This window comes from Mesoplodon bidens (genome assembly GCF_964165515.1).
Source record: "Mesoplodon bidens genome assembly, chromosome: 8".
Lineage (NCBI taxonomy): Eukaryota > Metazoa > Chordata > Mammalia > Artiodactyla > Ziphiidae > Mesoplodon > Mesoplodon bidens.
The window spans coordinates 28,684,660-28,707,851 of record NC_138165.1 but is presented as its reverse complement, the minus strand read 5'-3'; the positions used below and the strand labels follow the sequence as shown (position 1 = coordinate 28,707,851).

Below are 23,192 nucleotides of genomic sequence, written 5' to 3'. Positions count from 1 at the left end.
CAACTGCCTTGTCTTGTTCCTGATCTTAGAGAAAATGGTTTCAGTTTTTCACCATTGAGAATGATGTTGGCTGTGGGTTTGTCATATATGGCCTTTATTATGTTGAGGTAAGTTCCCTCTGTGCCTACTTTCTGTAGGGTTTTTATCATAAATGGGTGTTGAATTTTGTTGAAAGCTTTTTCTGCATTTATTGAGATGATAATATGGTTTTTCTCCTTCAGTTTGTTAATATGGTGTATCACATTGATTGTTTGGCATATGTTGAAGAATCCTTGCATTCCTGGGATAGACCCCACTTGATCATGGTGTGTGATCCTTTTAATGTGCTGCTGGATTCTGAAGAAGTAAACATATTCTTGTTTCAAAAGCCCAATGCCAGTAATCCTGTGATCTGTTGCACATAACAAACTTTTCTTCCCACCAGGAAACATCTGTATGGATTGTTTCATTACAGCACCACGATGCTTGGACTTGAATCGCTTCCAGATCCCACAGATACCTGGGAAATTGTAGAGACCATAGGTAAAGGCACCTATGGCAAGGTCTACAAAGTAACTAACAAGAGAGATGGGAGCCTGGCTGCAGTAAAAATTCTAGATCCAATCAGTGTAAGTAACAGTTATAAATTATAGCCACAATATAGTGTTTCATACACACTGAGCTTTCAACTTCTTTCTTTGTTCTGGGGATGATTTTCTAGGGATAATGAAACCTGGCATGAAATCTCAAAATGAGTTATGACTCCTTAGCCCATCTGAATGAAGGGACTCCATTTGGAGTTAAAACTTCCCTTGATTTTCTCTTTTGTCCATTTACTATTGTTTTGATTTTGGTTCCCTGGACCCTTCAAATGTTATTCTCTTGGAAAGAGTGATTTGTTAGGTTTATACAGAGGCTGATCTCTCTGTAAGTTACAAAGTGATCCAGACTTGTGGTATTCAGTCATCTTAGCCTGGCATCCTATTTCAGAGCACTGAATACTGAGCCTATAATGTTGTGCACTGTTTACCACAGTGCGGTTGTAAGTGTCCTATCCTGGTTGGGTCCCTTTGGGCTACTTCTCCTTAATTGCTTTGAAAATTCAGACATTTTTAAATTAAAAAAAAGATATTTATAATATTATTATTAAGAATATATAATGAAGACATTTATTGGTATAACAGTTAGAAGGCTTTAGTTGGTATCTGAATGTCCATTGTTAGGTATTTTCAAGATATGGTAATGATGACATTAAAAATACAGACTACATATGCTTTATTAAATGGTTACTTGATCGTGATATCATTCCTGTACCCTTCCTCGCACATTATACTGAATCCAGCATGCACTTTTTACCTTGTGTAGGATATGGATGAGGAGATTGAGGCAGAATACAACATTTTGCAGTTTCTTCCGAATCACCCCAACGTTGTAAAGTTTTATGGGATGTTTTACAAAGCAGATCACGGTGTGGGAGGACAGCTGTGGCTGGTCCTGGAGGTAAGAGGCTCCCATTGGGTAACCAGCAGTTCAAACAGAGCGCCAGGGGTGAGCAGACTCATTGTTGCCTAAATAGTGTAAGATGCACATCTGGGAAGGTGGTCTCTCCTGCATGGCACAGGTACCTTACCAGATGTGGTGTTCTCCACGTTCTTATGAGTAGGCTGTGTGCTGAAAATGTGCACGTTTCTCTGCTTGTAAGGTTTAGTAATCTTCTTCTAATTCAGTGAATACAGGAACACAGTTGGAAAAGGTTATTTTCAACCCTAGGCTGGGAAAATTTCACTGAAAACATGTTCCGATTGATGCAACTCATTTTCAAAAATTGTTAACCCAACTTTTACTTGGTTGCCAGGTTTGAATCAGCCCATTCATGTTTATTTGTCCTCATCTTTGGCTGGGTTTCCTGAAAACGGACTCTGAGAATTGTGTATGGAAGGTGTATTGGAGAGTTCTTACAGGAGCTAGATGTGCAAGGAAGGTGGGATTGGGCAAGGGAGCCATTAAGCATCAGTGTGGTTGCAGAGGTCTCAGCCCATCCTCAGGGAGAAGAAGACCTGGGATCCTCTTGTAGGGTTGTCCTGGATTTTGTCTCTGCAAGAGCCAATCACTTGGTGCATGCCACCCTGGGAGGGGGTGTGGCCTTGGGGGAGGCAGTTCCCTGTAGTTGGGCACTGTTCCTGGTGAGAGGTGCCACTGGGACTTGGGAGCAGGGAGCAGCTGATATTCCTGGCAGCATCTGCTCTGAGGAGAGAATCTGAAGGGAGCACCAGTATATCCAGTGTAGTCTTGCCCTTTTTCTGCCTTCTTAATGGGAATGAATGTGTGTAACTGGATGCAAAAGAGTCCATTCTCCACACATAACAACTCCTCCACGGAACTAACATGGCAAAGACACAGTGACAACATATGAAATTAGTATATTAGGACAGGTCTATTGTATTGCCTCAGGGTGGGTATAGGTCCACCCTGATCTGTCCTGGACTCTGCCCCTCTGAACCAGCCTCCGAGCCTGAGGTCACATGTGTGATCCATGAGCACGGGGACATGTGTGAAAGCTTTAAGAGAGAAGCAACAAAGGAGAAACCAGCCCTCAATTCGCTGTCTGGGGTCTCTTGTCGAAAACCTTCCACCTGGCTCTGGGAGGGCCTGGCCATGAGGCAATATATACTGGCTGCCATGGCAACGAGGTATGGGGAATTCGCTGGTATTCAAATGGAATGATCTGCAGGGACATTTCTGTCACATCAGTTGCCCTCTTCAGAATATAAAGATGTAAGCAAGGGGTTTTGGTTTTCAGAAATCATCTTTGTCTGTTTAGTTGGCTGGTTAAGTCACATAACATATTCTCATAGTATCACCTTTTGGATTTCATGATCCCCCACCCCCTCCCTGGGAATATTATAGATTTTATCCTGCCAATGAAGCTCTAGAATAACATTAATTTTTTTAATGCTCATTTTCATGAGATATGGAAAGTATTGTTTCTAGGGTCTCTGATTATATTCTTTTTTTTTAATTAAAAAAATTATTTATTTATTTTTGGCTGCGTTGGGTCTTCATTGCTACACGCGGGCTTTCTCTAGTTGTGGAGAGCGGGGGCTACTCTTTGTTGCGGTGTGCGGGCTTCTCATTGTGGTGGCTTCTCTTGTGGAGCACAGGCTCTAAGTACGTGGGCTGCAGTAGTTGTGACACATGGGATCAGTAGTTGTGGCTCACGGGCTCTAGAGCACAGGCTCAGTAGTTGTGGCACATGGGCTTAGTTGCTCTGCGGCATGTGAGATCTTCCCAGACCAGGGATCGAACCTGTGTCCTGTGCATTGGCAGGCAGATTCTTATCCACTGCACCACCAGGGAAGCTCTGATTGTATTCTTCTTAAGCTCTGTAAGGTCTCAGTGTTTTAAACCTCATTATAATTTGATAATGTAAGTACAGTGACCGAGAAGTTTGTTTCTTTTCACTTTACCACCGACTCAAAAAGACTCTGCATTCGGATATAGAAAACTGAACTTCCAGGGATTTTCCAGGGCCTGAAATGGGACCTTCCCTCCCTCCCTTTTACCAGGAGAGTAGGTGGGCTGCTCAGACCTGCCACCACCTGGAGAATAATTGCTCTTCCTGATGAGGAGTGACCAAATGTTAGCCCCTCAGGCACAGCCAAGGCAGCCAGAAAGGGCCACACATGGCCTTGAAAGATGAGAAGGAGCCCAGAACTATGAACTGAGCCTTGTGCAAATGCTCCCCTGCGACTGTCTCTTGCTTTTTCAGGGTGACTAAGTACAGATAATGAGGTTGCCCTGGCACACTGAATTATTCATACCTCAGCAATACAATATGCTGATATTATGCCCTTTGCAGGTTGTGTTGGCCCATGCCAAAGTTGCTGGCATGGGGAACCAGATATCCTCAATCTTTTCTGTCCAGGAATAGGCCATCCGTGCCAGGCTACTGGGGTAGGTATGTCCAGTGCCTCCAGTATGCTCATAGACACAGGGATTCTTGGGCTCCTAGAACTGACAGGGACCTCGGCCTTCCTTCTGTCACTCTCCTAGTGTTCAGCTGAAGAACAGAGACCCAAAGGAGGAGTGACGTGCCGATGGTCCCATACGAGTTATATGGCAGAACTGGAGGTGGACAACACTTCAACACTTTTCTCCCATCCTGTGCTGTTGCTGTCTGCCGGGTCCGGGGAAAACAGACTTGGGATCTCTGGTTAAAATGGCAGCAGTTCCTGATTTCACACACAGACACACAGACACACACACACACACACACACACGGAAGATAATGACAGTCCACATAGCACCTTGACCATGTTGCTCCATCTGCAACTTTTTTAGGACACACACACACACACACACACACACACGCGCGGAAGATAATGACAGTCCACATAGCACCTTGACCATGTTGCTCCGTCTGCAACTTTTTTAGGAGTGCTTTAGGAGACTTGCACAATAAAATTATGATCTGTTTAATATTGCTCCCCTCATCCTGTATATTGAGATTAAATTTATGTTGCCTTTGCTCTTTCCTTGCCCGAATGTGATGAAAGGACCAGGGAGAAGCTATTCCACAGAGCAATTCTTGAGGATAGAAAAATGTCATTAATAACCCTCTTAAATCACCACAACTCTGAAAACAAAAGCAAATAAAAATGTCATTTCTGAAATTAATTACTAATTGTTAGCAGAAAGCAAACCAAAGCTTTCTTGCATAACAGACACTTACTATAGGAGAAAAATATGGACAGAAAACACTCATACATAGTAATGTTTTGGAAAATTTGTGAATAAGTTTTATTCTAAATTAATATTAAATTTGGAAAATCTGTAAGTTCTATTATCTCTCACCTAAATGAAACATGATAAGAAATTAGACTTTTAAGAAAAAGCACCAGGGACTTCCCTGGTCGCACAGTGGTTAAGAATCCGCCTGCCAATGCAGGGAGCATGTGTCTGATCCCTGGTCCGGGAAGATCCCACATGCTGTGGAGCAGCTAAGCCTGTGCACCACAACTACTGAGCCTGCACTTTGGAGCCTGCGAGGCACAACTACTGAGCCTGTGTGCTACAACTACTGAAGCCCACGCGCCTAGAGCCCATACTCCACAGCAAGAGAAGCCACTGCAATGAGAAGCCTGCGCACCACAATGAAGAGTAGCCCCCGCTCACCGCAACTAGAGGAAGCCCACGCACAGCAACGAGGACCCAACGCAGCCAAAGATAAATAAATAAAACAAATAAATTTTTAAAAACCTCACATTAAAAAAAAAAGCACCATATTTCAGAAAAAATACCTAGTATGTGCTAAGACATGAAGTACATTTTCTCTTTTCCTTTCAGTATAAAACCTTCAGCAGGTAAATACTATTTCAGCCTGAATCACATTCAACTTAAAAGAAATGGTTTAGAGTTTAGAGTGTTAGTAAATGAGAATGTAAAGTAAAAACAAACAAACAAAAAGCCAACTCCTTATATTTTAAAGCCAGATAAAAGAATTATTTTTTAACCTGTTTTTTCCTCTCAGAGGTCTTTGTGTAAGTTCAGTATCTAAGCCAGAAGGGGGGAGAAAAGATATCTCTGTTCAGTTTTTGCATTTATATAAGGCCCTAGAAAGTCCAGTCTAGGCCCCAATATCATTGCAAGTTAACACTTAAAACCATTTTCACCCATTGACATTGTGGCATGAGTCGAGTTTATCACGTTAACAAGTCAGGGTCCTAGCAGGACACTGATGGTCTGCAACGTAGCTCTGGCATGTTTTGATTGGCCAGAGATGGTTAGAAAGCCCTGGAGCACCGAACACTGACTCAGATGGCAGGTTCTGGCCAGGTTCTAGAATGAGAGTCACTGGAGTGTTGGGGGTCAGGAGGAAAGTACAGAACGGTTGGGAGCGGAGAAGGGAATAACTGTGAGATGTAACCGAGGTGCATCCGATATTTATGTGCTCTCTGCGTTCAGCAAAAGCAAGAGAGCGTGAAGAGCTGAGGTGTGGGAGCAATTCTGCCCAACCGCCAGTCTGTGCATGTGCCCTGGAGAGAGGCTGGAATGGGAGGCGGGAGTCTTGGGGCCCTCCTGCCTCTCATAGTGTGAGCATCTTCCCCCCAACCCCGCCCCCCGACTGGAGCTCCAGGGTTTCAAGTGACATTGTCTTCATTCTTCTAGGTGCAGGCCAGTGACTTTATCTGGTATCAGTAAAATAAACACAATCTCTCCCAACAGTGTGGAGGAAAACTATGTTGCTTGGCCTTCCTGAGAGGTGGGCAGTGTCCAACACGGTGCTCCCTAAGGCATCTTCTAGAGTAATTTTGACGATCCTTGACTTTTGCTTTATGCCCTCTGTAGACCCTAACACCCTTGAAAGATGAAGTCAACCAAACAAAAGAGCACTGAAAAGAAATTCCTCTTAATTCTGCCATCTGACTAGGGCAAATCAAGATGCCAGTATAGAATCTACTTGACAGTTGCAATTTTGACTAGAATAAAGGTCTGGTGATTGTGTTGCATGGGCCATTCTTTAATAACATGGAGGAAAGTTGATGGCTTATTGAGCAAGGAACATTTTATTGCTTGAAATTATGGCCGTCATAGCAAATGCACATACTGTGATTGAATCAATATTCAATGATGTTTTAGAAAATTGATGTGGAATGTAAATGATTTTTCCATTTTTCTTGGTTTGGAGTAAAATGCTCGTTAAATTCTAGATGCATCCAGCTGCCACATTTCCTGAATGCTGAGGGCGTCGGGAGGAATGCAGGGATGGAGACCTACCTCTGTATTTGAGTCTGATGGCTGGCAGGGTGGGCAGGAATAAAAGGCTGCAGGTGCCAGCCCTCAGGGGTGGGGTAGGAGGCTTGGCTGCTTTCTTACAACTCTAAGGGGATTATTTTATTTGATGCATTTAAATATAGTTCCTTGTCATGCTTTTAAAATGTTCAGTCCATCTCACTGAATATTTACTCCGATTAGACCATTGTCAGTATGTACCTGCTTTCCTTTTTTATATCCAGGTACCCAAAGTCCTTTCCCTGTAACCCATGGGTTGCTCTTTAAAACCTTGCTGGTGGGCTTATCAACTTCACAGGACTGCTTCCTTTAAAGGTGCCCTGAGCAGTTTATTTATATGTTTCTTTGAACCACAAGTCAGACAGTTCTTAAATTCTGACATTTAGTGAACAAAAGGCACCAACTGAGTCTGATCCTTTTGTTGTTCTTAAATCCACAGCTGAGTTTTGATCCTGCTGACAAAATGGCAGCTCTTAGTCCCTCCGTAGGTTCTAGAGCTATGAAGAAAGTTTATAAGTTGGCTACCTATATAAAATGCCACTGAATAGGCTCTTGTTGCAGAAATGGCCAGATTTAAAGTAGGGCAGGAGAGACTCAAATGAGGTTTCAGGGGAAAATTCCAGGGTTGAGTTAGCTTGGATCATCACCCAGCACTTAATTTAAATGTTCTCTGGGTAGAATTTTAATAGTGCACTTGCAGTACAGTAAAGCATGTGCCTCCCTGAGATGGGAGCCAGGCTGAGGAGTGGCTCTGAAGGCGTTACAGTGCCTTGTATGTCTATTGCTGCTTTAGCTTTAGAGGATCAAAGAACTTTATTGCTATTCTTATACTCACAAGATCCCTAGACTCTGTTTCTTCTTAACTTTCTCTATCCAGTTGGTACAAAATTCCTGTCGATTCTATGTCATAAAAGTCTCCCATATCTGTCCCTGACTCTTCGTCCTCAGGACTCTTGACTTTTTGACCCTGCCTCTCTCGATTGCTTCAACACCTCCTAACAGGTGTCCAGCTCCCTGTGTCTTCCTGTTCTGTCCACCCTCCAATCTGCTACCAAGGTCATCTTTCTAGAAATCTGAACAGACCTCCTGCCTAAAACCTGTCAATAGCTTACCACTCCTATCTAATGGTATATTATGGTATCATAATATGTGTGTGTATAGTAATAAAGCCCACACTTCTTAGAAGGGCACACCTGTCATTCCCTGTTCCCCCCTTTTTTTCCCTGTCTTACCTGCTCTAGGATTCTGTCCCTTTGTCCCAACAGTGGCAGAGTATGTAGAATTCAAAGACACACAGACATAGACACATACACACACACACGTGCAGGCAGACAGACACACTACCTCCCCCCTCATTCTTCTGTGCTCCCCTCCTTTGCACACGGTGTTCCCTTTCCAGGGATGCTCTTCTTCTTGTTCACCTGCCATAAGGTCCTATGTCCTTCAAACTCATTGTATGTGTTATGTCCTCTGGGAAGATTCCCAGACTGTTCCCTCTTCACCCTAGCACAAGAGAAGGCACCATTCTCTCTTCGATGCCACCACACTCCCCTTGGGCACACCCTTTCTTCCACCTGCCACTCTTATTACTCACGAGTCCATTTCTGATGCTGAGCTCTTTGAGGGCAGGCACTGTGTTCATGATTGAGTAATGGGTAATAAACTGGGCAGTCACAAGCTATTGAGAACAAAGAGGTAACTTTTTTTTAACATCTTTATTGGAGTATAATTGCTTTACAATGGTATGTTAGTTTCTGCTGTACAACAAAGTGAATCAGCTAGATGGATACATATCCCCATATCCCCTCCTTCTTGCATCTCCCTCCCACCCTCCCTTTCCCTCTAGGTGGTCACAAAGCACCGAGATGATCTCCCTGTGCTATGCAGCTGCTTCCCACTAGCTGTCTATTTTACATTTGGTAGTGTATATACGTCCATGCGACTCTCTCACTTCATCCCAGCTTACCCTTCCCCCTCCCCGTGTCCTCAAGTCCATTCTCTACGTCTGCATCTTTATTCCTGTCCTGCCCCTAGGTTCATCAGAACCATTTTTTTCCTTAAATTCCATGTATATGTGTAGCATATGGTATTTGTTTTTCTCTTTCTGACTTACTTCACTCTGTATGACAGACTCTAGGTCCATCCACCTCACTACAAATAATTTGGTTTCTTTTTATGGCTGAGTAATATTCCATTGTATATATGTGCCACATCTTCTTTATCCATTCATCTATTGATGGACACTTAGGTTGCTTCCATGTCCTGGCTACTGTAAATAGAGCTGCGATGAACATTGTAGTACATGACTTTTTTTTTTATTATTTTATTATTTTTTTATTTTTTTTCTTTTTGCGGTATGCGGGCCTCTCACTGTCGTGGCCTCTCCCGTTGCGGAGCACAGGCTCCGGACACGCAGGCCCAGCGGCCATGGCTCACGGGCCCAGCCGCTCCGCGGCATATGGGATCCTCCCAGACCGGGGCACGAACCCGTATCCCCTGCATCCGCAGGCGGACTCTCAACCACTGCGCCACCAGGGAGGCCCAATGACTTTTTGAATTATGGTTTTCTTAGGGTATATGCCCAGTAGTGGGATTGCTGGATCGTATGGTAGTTCTATTTTTAGTTTTTTAAAGAACCTCCATACTGTTTTCCATAGTGGCTGTATCAATTTACATTCCCACCAACAGTGCAAGAGGGTTCCCTTTTTTCCATACCCTCTCCAGCATTTATTGTTTGTAGGTTTTTTGATGATGGCCATTTTGACTGGTGTGAGGTGATACCTCATTGTAGTTTTTTTTTTTTTTTTTTTGTGGTACACGGGCCTCTCACTGTTGTGGCCTCTCCTGTTGTGGAGCACAGGCTCCGGATGCGCAGGCTCAGTGGCCATGGCTCACGGTCCCAGCCGCTCCACGGCATGTGGGATCTTCCTGGACCGGGGCACGAACCTGTGTCCCCTGCATCGGCAGGCGGACTCTCAACCACTGCGCCACCAGGGAAGCCCCCTCACTGTAGTTTTGATTTGTATTTCTCTATTGATTAGTGATGTTGAGCATCCTTTCATGTGTTTGTTGGCAATCTGTATGTCTTCTTTGGAGAAATGTTTGTTTAGGTCTTCTGCCCATTTTTGGATTGTGTTGTTTGTTTTTTAGATATTGAGCTGCATGAGCTGCTTGTATATTTTGGAGATTAATCCTTTGTCAGTTGCTTGGTTTGCAAATATTTTCTCCCATTCTGAGGGTTGTCTTTTCATCTTGTTTATGGTTTTCTTTGCTGTGCAAAAGCTTTTAAGTTTCATTAGGTCCCATTTGTTTATTTTCATTTCTCTAGGAGGTGGGTCAAAAAAGGATCTTGCTGTGGTTTATGTCATAGAGTGTTCTGCCTATGTTTTCCTCTAAGAGTTTTATAGTGTCTGGCCTTACATTTAAGTCTTCAATCCATTTTGAGTTTATTTTTGTGTATGGTGTTAGGAAGCGTTCTAATTTCATTCTTTTACATGTAGCTGTTGAGTTTTCCCAGCACGTAACTTTCTTTTTAATAACTAAACCCAACTTTGTTATTGAGCCCCCAGCCTGCCTAGAGAAGACAATTGATTTTAACTTAACCTGTTAAACTTAGTCCATAGAGTGACCTCTTTGGGAAGGGGCAAGTTCTGGGAATTTGTATCCCGTTTTCACAATCCAGTTCAAAGCTTAGTCACTTGGATAAGGACTTAGTTTTTTAGTGGTTTTCTCTTTCCCCATTCATCTTTCCTTCTCCTGGGTGACGTCTGGATTTGGATACAGCAGATGGTCATGTAAAGCCATGGCAGTGAGGTCAGGGACCTCCAACTGGTGACCCTAAGTCCTTCTACTGTCTGCGTTTGGTGTCTCCCCATGTCCCAGGTCCCTGATACTCCTTCTTATTGTGAGGTCTGCACTCACTGTCTTTCCTTCTCATTCAAACTGTAGCCTTGTCCCTGAACCCAAATGGAGTATTAAGTTCTGAATCTCCAGCAAGTCATGAGCAGGCTGTAGGGAACTGTTAGAATCCCAGCCTTGATGGACCTCACCATACTCTACTGCCATTCCACTCAGCATGAACACCCCTTTTTTGGCATAAGGCTCCTGTGAGGAGGTCTCTCCTTAGATTTCCATATAAAAAGAGGTTCATAAGAAATGGTTTCATTAGCATTATCCCCTTACACAACCACCCCCAAGAGGGAGCATCCTCACCCCAATCTTATTCTCTCAAGCTCTCCAAGCTTTATGCCATCAGCCCCAGAAAAGCTTTTCTTTTTGTGGGTTGAGAACTTCCCTCATGTCATGTCCTACATTCTTTCATAGTCATCATTTGACTCTGTGGTCAGTTCTCCAATTTTTGTTACTTGAAATATAAATCTAATTTGGGGAGTCCTGAGAAAATTATTATATATTTGTCGAAAGCTTAGCTTTTAAGATTATTTTACGAATCATGACACCGAAAATGCATTCATTGCTCAAGAGAGTATTAGATTGAACATTGAATGTTATGTGCCCTTTCAGGGTCATGTAAGACATAGTTGAAATAAAAAGAAAGTGGAATCCTTTGGAAGACATTATCCTGGTACTCAACATTAGGGCCATGAGAGGTATCAGTGTTGAGTTACAAGTTACAACTGACATTGGTAGAGAGAGGATTCCAAGGACACATATAATCCCAGACTCATGGGACCATTATAGCCTTCAGTGCATTTCACTGTTCTTGGCTCCTTCCTGAATCATTCCTGACAGATAGTAATTTTATCCTAGTTTTAAAGATTCCTCATTTTGTATTATATTTTTAGTCAAATACTATTGTTTAAGAGCAACTTAAATGGTAAAAACTTGGGCAGATTCATTTCCAGTTTATCTTGATTGTTAATGTGTGTGCAAGGTATCTGCTGCATATGTAGTGGGGAACGATACACACATCAAACAAAAGCACCTGTTCACCATTTATTAAAACCTTGCAGATGTTCATCAGAGTCGAATGGATCCTACTGTATTATTATCTTGATAAAGAGTGTCTTCTTTTAGGAAAGGTGCTAATCTGTGCCCCTCACATTTCTTTGCTTATGAAAAGCCAGTTGACTCAAGCAGCCACAACCCAGAGGACCCCCCACTGTTCACTAGTTAACTCTTTCCCAGATTGTAGACAAAGTGCCAGGAGGAAACCTAGGTCTCTAAAGTAGGGTTGTAACCTGTATAAGGACAAGGAGGGCTCTGAGTCTCCAACAAAAGCTCTGAATTTTCTCAGCAGAAAAGTGCAAGATGCATATACAACATGCTGCCTACAGTTTCAAGGTATTTACAAGCCCTGCTGAAACAAGTTAAGAACCCTTGATTTAAGATGGCATGTAGCAGACCCAAATGGGCACATTGCCTTCTGCACTTAGTCAAAATCACCCTTGAAAATCCTTAAATTGCTGTGAAAGAATAGTATGCCTGGCTTACGCATTCTCACATCTCAGTAATGTATAATATGTAAAAAGAGCAAATATGATATACTTTTACAGTGTTTTTAATTACAGGAATAAAACAAGAAGAGCATAAAGTTGCTGAACTCCTACAGTTGAACATGAAAAGGTTAACTGCACACATGATGCAGTTCTACTCCATAAACTTGACGTGTAGCGGCAACTCGGGAAAGAGCTGCTGGTTGGGCTTCTGCTGCTGGCAGTACCAGCACTGGAGACAGGGAGATTGAAACAAAATGTATTCCCTCCTAAGTGTCAAGGGCGTCCATCTTGCCTCTTTCAGCCTTTCCTTCAAAATGCATGTTTTTTAAAAAAAAAATAGTCAATATTCATGTAAAATGAAAATATCCCATAAGTCACCATGATTCCTTATATGCTTTCTCTTTTTAATTTCTAAATAATGTCTTGTGCTTTTATATTTCACTTAACAATTTAAAAAATCAACTTTTTGGACATGTACTTTCACTCATAAATCATCACCTTGAATAAACACACACACACACACACACAGAGAGAATGAGATTTGATTGTGTAATGGAAAAGGGAAGTTTAATTGTTCTGACCTGGAGTTTTGTGATTTGCAAATTTATTTTACTACGTTGAGTCGGTAATAAGTGGGCTTTTCTTCTTAATATGTTTTTCTTTTCTTTTTGTATGTGTTCTCTTGCTGTCTCTCTCCCCTGGCACCTCTTCTTGCAGCTGTGTAATGGGGGCTCTGTCACCGAGCTTGTCAAAAGTCTACTCAGGTGTGGCCAGCGGCTGGATGAAGCAGTGATCTCATACATCTTATATGGGGCCCTCTTGGTAAGGACATCCATCAAGCTGGGGGCAGAGGGAGCAATTTGTCATTGGTTGGCTCCCCATTGCATATTAACAAGGGGAAACTGCCCTATAATATGCAAGGTGTATAATAGGGGGTGTAGCCAAATGTGGACTTTGATTAGATTTTTAATAGTAGGGTAACTGTTTAAAAATAACCATGCAAATTTTCCTTTTCTCTTTCCTGTTGTTTGGTGGCGGTGGGACACCGTGCAGGGCCTTCAGCATTTGCACAATAACCGAATCATCCACCGTGATGTCAAGGGGAATAATATTCTTCTGACAACAGAAGGAGGAGTTAAGCTCGTTGACTTTGGTAATGACTGCTTGTCGTTTGTTTTCTTGATGTGTGCAGTTTAGCCAAGGGCAACAATTTATTGCAGTCTCAGAAGACTGGGGCCTCTCTTCTACGCCATGGGCTGAGGGCCTTTCCAGTCACACACAGGCTGGAGAATGGGGGGTCGTTCACCACATGGATCACCCTAGGAGATGCTGTTTGTTAATCTATTTTCAGCTTTAGAAGCAATTTTTAATTTTTTAATTTTAATTTTAATTTTAATTTTTTAATTTAATTTTATTTGTTTTTTTTTTCTAATTAGTTTCTGCTTTATAACAAAGTGAATCAGTCATACATATACATCTGTTCCCACATCCCTTCTCTCTTGCGTCTCCCTCCCTCCCACCCTCCTTATCCCACCCCTCCAGGCGGTCACAAAGCACCGAGCTGATCTCCCTGTGCTATGCGGCTGTAGAAGCAATTTTTTTAAAAGAGAATATAAAAGCGTTTCAAAAGAAGAATTCGAGGGAAAAACTTTGGTTTTCTGGGAAGGATTTCACATCTCAGGGCAATTGTCTATAATTTACATTTTGTCTATTTTTTGCATATGAAAAGAGAAAGCAGTTTGGTCTTTCAAATGATTTTCTGTAGCCTTAGGCATACTTATTCCCAGTGAGCAGAAGGTAAAATAGTCCTTTGGGTCTGAAAGCTAACATCCCTTTAAATTGTGATTATTGCTGCTACATGTGAGGCTGGTTGAACTGGAAACATTAACAGGAAATGGAAGTGTGAAAGGAAACGCAGAGCAATATCACCTAAGGCCAGAGAACTATTAAATATCTGCTTGTGACACTCCTGTGTTGATAGTCACAAACCAACAAACCATTTGGTTTTCCTTTTTAAGTTTATCGAATGGTTTAGTCTTCTAAACAGGTTCAACAACAATTAGTACCTCAGCATGATTGTTATAAATAATGAGAAACCATTTACAGAAGCACTTTTTAAAATGTTCTTTATCATTGTCAGCGTAGTAGGAGAAAAGATCGATGATTTTGAATATTCATTGTTTTATTGGTAAGAAAGAATTCAGTGTTAAAATGTATCAGTGAATCATTTACTCAGAAGAAATTACTCAAAAATAAATGAATTACACTAAGTATATTGGTTTATTTACTAAAAAGCAAAGAAAAATTGCAGAGGGTTTAAATAGAATTTAAAGAGCCCTCTTTGGCTTCCTAATAAAGAATAAGGAATGAAAGCAGTTAGCACAACAACTACCCTGAAAAAACAACCCATGGTCCTTGGCAAATCTATGCCTAATGTTTTAAAGGTATGTTCTTTGCTGATGAGCATATGTATTCAGATTTCTAAGTTCTTATCAACATCATTAGTGGCCACCATTGTTATTCTCTTAAGGGCTGCATTAGATTTTGCTTGGTATAAAAGAATACCTTGTATTTGTAAAATACTTTACAATTTATAAATCATTTTCACAGTTCCATTTTTTAAAAAATTTACTTATTTTATTTATTTTTGGCTGCATTGGGTCTTCGTTGCTGATTTTATTTATTTTTGGCTGCATTGGGTCTTCGTTGCTGCATGCAGGCTTTTTCTAGTTTCAGCGAGCGGGGGCTACTCTCCGTTGTGGTGCGCGGTCTTCTCATTGCGGTGGCTTCTTGTGTGGAGCACGGGCTCTAGGTGCGTGGGCTATGGTAGTTGTGGCTCGCGGGCTCGGTAGTTGTGGCTCATGGGCTCTAGAGCGCAGGCTCAGTAGTTGTGGCGCATGGGCTTAGTTGCTCTGCGGCATGTGGGATCTTCCCGGACCAGGGCTCTAACCCGTGTCCCCTGTATTGGCAGGCGGATTCTTATCCACTGCACCACCAGGGAAGCCCCCATAGTTGTTTTCTTACTTGGTATTTAAGAAGAACTCTTTGTGATAGGTGTGATGAGTAGCATTATCCCCAATTTGAAGGTAAGAAAACTGAGGCTCAGAGTGAGGTTGTCTGCTTGAGGTCATACAATTAGGAAAAGACATAATTGAGAAGGGAAACAGGTCTTATGACTCCTAATCCAGTGTACCTTTACATCCATTATGGCATAAAGAAGAGGGCTGGCTTAAGACTATGACAAAGTACATTGGAATTATATTAAAATTCAGATCCTCAACGTTGAGCCCTAGATAATAATATTATTAGTCAATTTCTTTTTCCATTTGACAAATGTATTTTTCATGTCAGATTTCCAGCCTTCTAGGTAAGATAAGGCACTGAAAACTTTTTACGTCTACACTGATGCTCTATTATAGATAATACATGCCAATTTTCTTCCTCCATCACATGAAACACCATTTTAAGAAAGATATCACCTGAAATATTTTGGAAATATAGTAGGAAGGTATTTTGGGTTGATCCTAGTTCTTGATGTTTTCTTTTGATTCCAATTTTGCAGCAGTATGGTAGAAATGCTCGATTTAGATAGATATGTGCTCCCACACAGCGGTTGGCAAACTACAGCCTGTGAACCGAATCTGACCTGCCTCCTGTTTTTGTATGGCCTGTGAACTAAGAATGGTTTTTACATTTTTAAATGGTTGGGAAAAAATCAAAAGAAAAATATTTTATGACTGTTAAAACTATGCATCCATAAATGAATTTTTGTGGAAACACAGCTACACTCATTTGCTTCTGTGTCGTCTATGCTGCTTTTACATTACAATGGCAGAGTTGAGTAGCTGTGACAGAGCCTTAGGCTCGCAAAGCCTAAGATATTTACTGTCTGACCCTTTATGGAAGAAGTTTGCCAGCCCCTGGTCTAGCATCATCTTCTGCTCACTGCTGAATTGTGACACCCTTTTCTTATAGGCGTCTCAGCTCAACTCACCAGTACACGTCTGCGGAGAAACACGTCTGTCGGCACCCCATTCTGGATGGCCCCTGAGGTAAGTAGAGGGCAACTCTTTCTTTGTATTTGCTGAGAGCCTTGGTACTATGCCTTTTTATGGGGAGGTCACACACTTCACAGAACTTTCAGGAAGAAGAAAATCCTTTTTCCTCATTGAGCTGTGAGGGTTCTGGTTTGGTGAGTGATAATGATGACAAACCAGAACTTAATTTCAGAAAATCGGGATTAAGTCACAGCTGGCCCGCAGAATACCTTCATGCAGTTAGAAAAAGGTGCCCCCTCCAGAAGATGCAGCCCTCTACAAGGGTCCTGGCTTGACAGGTTCATCCAGCCATTGTGTAAATTAGAAAAAGTCACCTTCCCTGGATAGATGCAGCCCCAGTGACACATGGCTTGGTGAAGAGACAGATTTCAGCTCCAGCTGGCTTACAGAACTATATGCCATAGTCCTGGTGGTTTTTTTTGTTACCAGATACATAGCAACTTCTCTTGTGTACTTTTTTGGCTCTGTAGTAAAACCTGGGATTTCGCCCTAATTTAGTACTGGCATTACCACAGAATCCTCTATGAAATGACACATATAGAAGTTTTGGGAATCTTCGGGCTAGTTACCGCATACCCTGAAACAGTGGCACTGTACAGCTTTGCTTGTCAGGTCAGCATGTTAATTCCACAGCACTCTGGCCTGAGAGCAGCTCTCTTGGATCAAGCAAATGGGTTCTTTTAATACGAGGACTCGGCAGTCATCTCCTTAGAGGTCTGTCCATCTCCATCCTGTCCCTGGGCTTTCCTTCCTCTGTGTGACTGCCAAGGTGGTCTCCTAACACAGTAATCGGCTTACGCCAATATGCTCAAATTTATTCTATCTCAATGGCCTTCTCTTTCATACTTGGATAATGGACAGACCCATTTTAGAGAAAAAGAAAATCCCTGCAGATTCCAGTGTTTACTTAAATCTTAAATTGATTTTAAAAACCATGAAACTAGACACACACTTATTTAGTCATTTATATTTGTAATGCTATAAACAGCTTTAATTTAATGAGACAAATGACATTGTTTTGTGAAACTCAGTTGTCCTTTGCAATGTGAATATGTTTCAGAGCATGACGGCATGGATTATTTTGAGTTATTTTGTCAACCTTACTACCGCATACCATGTGGTGACCCAGTTTTCCCACCACTTTACTCAGCGAGAGTGATCTGTTTGTTTAAACAGCATCTCCTTTGGCCTCTAACAGGCACATCTCTGTTGGCTTAGTGCCGGCTTAATAATAAACATAAATATGGGCACTGAAATTGTGTGGCAATTAGCCATCCAGATGATCTGGAACATGTTTTTACTGCAACTTCTCCCATTTTATTATTATTAATAAACTATCATTGAAACAAAAGCAAAAACATAAAAATTTTCATAGGGACCTCATGAACCCCACTTTGAGAAACACTGTCGGACAAAGTCAAGATTCCTTTGAATGGGGAACAAAGCCCTTCATATTCCAGCTTCTGTACTGTCCAGCCTCATTTCAGGTTACTTTTCCCCAAGTTACTTGTTTTTAATGCCTCAACAGAAATGGACAACAGGTAATTCTCCAAATCTATCCTTATGTGTCATTCCTTTAAACCTTTCCATATATTGTTACATCATCTGGGATGGCCCTCAGAACTCTGGAACATTCCTCCTCAATCTTCAAGTCTCAGTGCAAATGCAACTCCCCTAGGAAGCCTTCCCTCATCCTTGGCCAACTAAGGTTCTTCTTCCTGAGTTTCCACTGCAGCCTTTACACCTTCCATTAGAAAACCATGACCATTGTATTGTATTGGGTTGGCCAAAAGGTTTGTTCCGTTTTCTCCATAAGATGGCTCTAGTAACACTTAGTCGTCTTTAACTTCATTCAGAACAATTTTGTTAGATTGTATTGTGACAGCTGTCATATCAGCGTGCATTTAAGAAAAACTTATCAAAATTGGTGAATTTTTGTGTAGCCATTTTAATATGGAAGGTGGAAGAAAAAACGCAACACTTTTGGCATATTATGCTTTATTATTTCAAGAAAGGTAAAAATGCAACTGAAATGCAAAAAAAAAGATTTCTGCAGTGTATGGAGAAGGTGCTGTGACTGATTGAACGTGTCAAAGGTGGTTTGCAAAGTTTCGTCCTGGAGATTTCTCACTGGACAATGCTCCACGGTCGGGTAGACCAGTTGAAGTTGACAGCGATCAAATTGAGACATTAATTGAGAACAATCAGTGTTATACCACACAGGAGATAACTGACATACTCAAAATATCCAAATCAAGAAATGAAAATCATTTGTACCAACTTGGTTATGTTCATTGCTTTGATGTTTGGGTTTCATATAAGTTAAGCAAAAAAACCCCTTCTTGACTATATTTCCATGTGCGATTCTCTACTTAAACATAATGAAAACGTTCCATTTTTAAAACAAATTGTGACAGATGATGAAAAATGGATACTGTACAATAACGTAGAATGGAAGAGATCGTGGAGCAAGTGAAATGAACCACCACCAACCACACCAAAGGCCGATCTTCATCTAAAGAAGGTGACGTTGTGTATATGGTGGGATTGGAAGGGAGTCCTCTATTATGAGCTCCTTCTGGAAAACCAAATGATTAATTCCAACAAGTACTGCTCCCAGTTAGACCAACTGAAAGCAGCACTTCAGTGAAAAGCATCCGGAATGAGTCAACAGGAAATACATAATCTTCCATCGGGGTAATGCAAGACTGCATGTTTCTTTGATGACCAGGCAAAAACCATTACAGCTTGGCTGGGAAGTTTTGATTCATCCGCCATATTCACCAGATATTGCACCTTCAGATTTCCATTTATTTTGGTCTTTACAAAATTCTCTTAATGGAGAAAATTTCAATTCCCTGGAAGACTGTAAAGGGCACCTGGAAGAATTCTTTGTTCAAAAAGATAAAAAGTTTTGGGAAGATGGAATGATGAATTTGCCTGAAAAATGGCAGAAAGTAGTGGAATAAAACATTGAATACGTTGTTCAATAAAGTTCTTGGTGAAAATGAAAAATGTGTCTTTTATTTTTACTTAAAAACCAAAGTCACTTTTTGGCCAACCCAATAGTTGTTGGTAAGCAGGTCTCCCAACTGGACTCTAAACTCTGGCAGGGACTTGGGATGCCCAGCTCTCGGTGTAGTGCTTGATACAGGCTAGATGCTCAATAAGCATCTGTTGGATGAATGAATACATCGGTAAAAAAGTCAAAGGAGAAGATGAATTTGGAGGGTAGTTTGAGGAGGGCTTTAAAACTATTGGTATTCACAAATTTCTCTGTAGATTTTGATTAATTTATTATTAAAGGAAAGCATAACAGGCCACTCAACTAATATTTAGTGTGGCATAACTCAGAAGATGGTGTTCCCGTTACAATCCGCGGCAAGTTGGTGTTCCCAGAACCACAAAATGCAAATAAGAGCAACCTGCTCTTGGCTTTGTACATTTCTCATGAGGTGTTTGTGACTTTTCAGTTTCAGCTGGGTTGAAGAAAATATGTGGAGTGTTTCTATTTACGGGCAGTTTAGTGGTCCATGGTGAGCTTCTGTTGCCCAGATTGCCTGAAACTGGTTCCCTTCTCATCAGGGAAAAGCCAGTGTTGCATTTTGCCTGCTGTAGTGGATAAATTGAGGAGTAGGCAGATTATGGGGCGGAGACCTTGACAGTGCCTCTCAGGAGCAAGTGCCCAGTTGCTCTGTGTATGACTCAGAGATTCTCTCAGGATGTGTGCTTGCATCCAAGATGCTTTGGGACCAGGCTGCAGTTCTTGAGACTCAGTCCTACACAAACCTCACATTTTTATTTTTCAAATGGAGAATTACTCTTTCCAAAAAAGAGTCTTTTAAGAGTGTCCACAGGAATAATCTTCCATTTGTCAGTTCAATTCAACAAACTTTAAAAAAAATTTTTATCTTACTGAAATATAGCTGATTTACAATGTTGTGTTGATTTCTGCTATATAGCAGTGATTCAGTTATATATATACATATATATACATATATTCTTTTTCACATTCCTTTCCGTTATGGTTTATCACAGGATACTGAACACAGTTCCCTGCGCTATACAGTACGTCCTTGTTGTATATCCATTCTATATATAATAGTTTGCATCTGCTAATCCCAAACTCCCAATCCATCCCTCCCTCATCCCTTCTCCCCTTCGGCAACCACAAGTCTGTTCTCTATATCTGTGAGTCTGTTTCTGTTTCGGAGATAAGTTCGTTTGTGTCATATTTTAGATTCCATATATAAGTGATATCATATGGTATTTGTCTTTCTCTGTCTGACTCACTTTGCTTAGTATGATAATCTCTAGGTCCATCCATGTTGCTGCAAATGGCGTTATTTCATTATTTTTTATGGCTAAGTAGCATTCCATTCAACAAACATTGATACTCTCTTCCGTGAGCCAGGCTTTGGGTAAGACGAGTCCTTGAAAGTACAATCAGTAGTAGTTCAAATGGACATTGTCTTCGTATGGTGGCCTGTGTAGTATATTGATCCCAATATGCTTTCACTTCTGCTTGTGTGAATAAGTGGTATTTAGATTAAATATGACAGCAATGTATGCGATGCCAATGCCAGTGGAATAAAACCATTGCATGCCACCAGTGCTTTTATTTTGAAAATGCAGCAGAATGATCCTTGATCCTATTTTATTTTTGAGAAATTGAACCAAATTATTCTTTTCCCATTTGTATTTCCATTTTGATTTCACCAGCCTAAGCACAATATTTAATTCAAATAGGCTATGCTTCAAACCAGGTAGCTAATGGAATGTGACCAGATCACCGTCAAACTTTGACACGCAGTCCAAACAGCAGTTCACCGGGGCAGCTTGAAGCTGCAGCATGAACTGACTATCATATTCACAACAGTCTCCACTTATCTCCTCTTGCCATCTCACGTGGACACTCAGAAAGTTGAAAGATGCTGGGTAAAAACAGTATCAACTCAGCAGTGTAGGAGAAGAAAAATTTTAGGGGGTGCGCTTAGTGTGATAGTACTTTGAAACAGTGCTACTGGGGAAATATTGGCTGGCATAGTAAGGGTTAATCTAAAAGTCAAGGTCAGTACAGTTTTTTACAAACTGAGTACGTCAGTAGCATACTATGACTCGGGAAGATGATTTTAAGAGGGAAAGAAAGATGCTCAACATAGAAACTGTATTTAACAGATTACCCTGAGCAAAATGACTTCAGCAATAGGAAATGAAGTTTCTCCTGTGAGTACAGAGGTAGATGGTACAGAGGTAGAATCCAGACTTTGTTGATTCAGCAGCTCAGTAAAGCCATCAGAAACCCAGGTTCTTAGATTTCCCTGGCTGTGACTGCTGCAAGTTGCCTGGCTTCATTGTTAGGGACAGACCTGGAGGCGGTTAGGACAACATCGTCTGTGAGTGTCTGAGGGGCAGCAGGGGCCCCAGTATTCTAGCAGCCACCAGTGAAAGCGCCCGTGGTACAATCCAACAGACACCCCCTTTACTCCCTTGGGGCTGCCCTTGGCCAGCCAAGAAGTTGAAGTGGGTTCTCCTCCTGTCCTGGGATCAAAGCCGTGGCCACTCCATACTGGTTTCCTAGGGCTGCCATACAAAGTAGCTCAAACTGGGTGGTTTAAAACAACAGAAATTTATTATCTCACGGTTCTGGAGGTTAGAAGTCCAAGCAAGGTGTTAGCAGGGCATGCTCCCTTTGAAGCCTCTAGGATCGTTCCTTGCCTCTTCCTAGCTTCTGGTGGCTTGCTGGCAATCTTTGGCGTTCTTTGGCTAGCAGCTCCGTATCGCTAATATCTGCCTTTGTAATCACATTGCGTTCTCCCTGTTTGTCTGTCTTCACATGGCCATCATGTTGTAAGGACACCAGTCATATTGGATTAGCGAGCCACCTACTTCAGTATGACCTCACCTTAACTAATTACATCTGCAATGACCCTATTTCCAGATAATTTCACATTCTGAGCTCCTGGGGGCTAGCACCTTAACATATCTTTTTTTTTTTTTTTTTGGAGGACACGATTCAACCTATAACAACCCTCCAAATACTTAACATCCCTCCTCTGTAGTAAATAATTCAGATTTCCAAGGTAATCAGTCAGTCATTTGCAACCTACAGGTCCTCATGTTACAGGCGCTAGCTTAGTTGGAGAGCTCAGCTTTGCCTGTCTGCGCGCGCGCACGCACACACACACACACGCACACACACACACACTGATCTCTCTCAGCCTAAGGTGTTTGAGGCAAACACAGTTCTTTCTGTATGTGCTAGAATGTACCATATGTTCTTCTGGACATACCATAACAAACTGCCTTCTCACGTGAGCCCTCAGTACCTTGAAAATTTTGTGCTGTCCTACCTGCTCTCTGGCCAAGCATTTTTGGATTATCTCCTGAGATGTTTGGCTCAGGTCACTTCCCTCAACCTTCTGTTGACATCGAGCCTCTGGTCTCCCTCCCTGCCTGTGACATTGGCTTGTATCTTAGACATATATATATGTTAACACAGTCCTCCCTTTACCCATGTTTATTGCCTCTTTTCTCCTTCCCTCTCTCCTGATAGCCAGTTTCTTATAAGAATAGAATAATAACATCCCAGATCTGCATAGAACTTTTACAAATATTATTCTTAAGTGCTCACTACCTGTGAGGATGCCAGTTAGGCACGATGACATTGATTTTATAGACAAGGAATCCAAGGCTCTGCCAGTCTAAGTGCCCAGGGACACTGGGTGGGTAGGTGGGTAACAGTGACTGGAGTCTTTGTGTTGTGACTCAGTGAACTAAGGCACGTGCAGTACAACCCATGCCCACTGTCAGTATTGGTATTGCTTGGCTAGTATTTCCATCTAACACGTACCAGATTAATATCCTGGTCTATAGCAAAAAAGGGATACAAGCCTAACTTATATTT

The 23,192-nt window shown here is 41.7% G+C and overlaps 1 protein-coding gene across 1 annotated transcript in view; it reads left to right on the top strand.

Annotated features, from left to right (window-relative positions):
• Window positions 1–461: 461 nt before the first annotated feature.
• The window catches only part of MYO3B (myosin IIIB), a gene marked incomplete at both ends in the record, with an annotated part of 389,659 nt that continues 366,928 nt past the window's right edge, over window positions 462–23,192 (top strand). Inside the window, 5 exons of the mRNA XM_081243223.1 lie at window positions 462–608; window positions 1,345–1,479; window positions 12,945–13,049; window positions 13,281–13,380; window positions 16,203–16,279. Of these exons, the coding sequence (XP_081099349.1) occupies window positions 462–608; window positions 1,345–1,479; window positions 12,945–13,049; window positions 13,281–13,380; window positions 16,203–16,279 (564 nt within the window). The remainder of the gene's footprint in view (window positions 609–1,344; window positions 1,480–12,944; window positions 13,050–13,280; window positions 13,381–16,202; window positions 16,280–23,192) is intronic.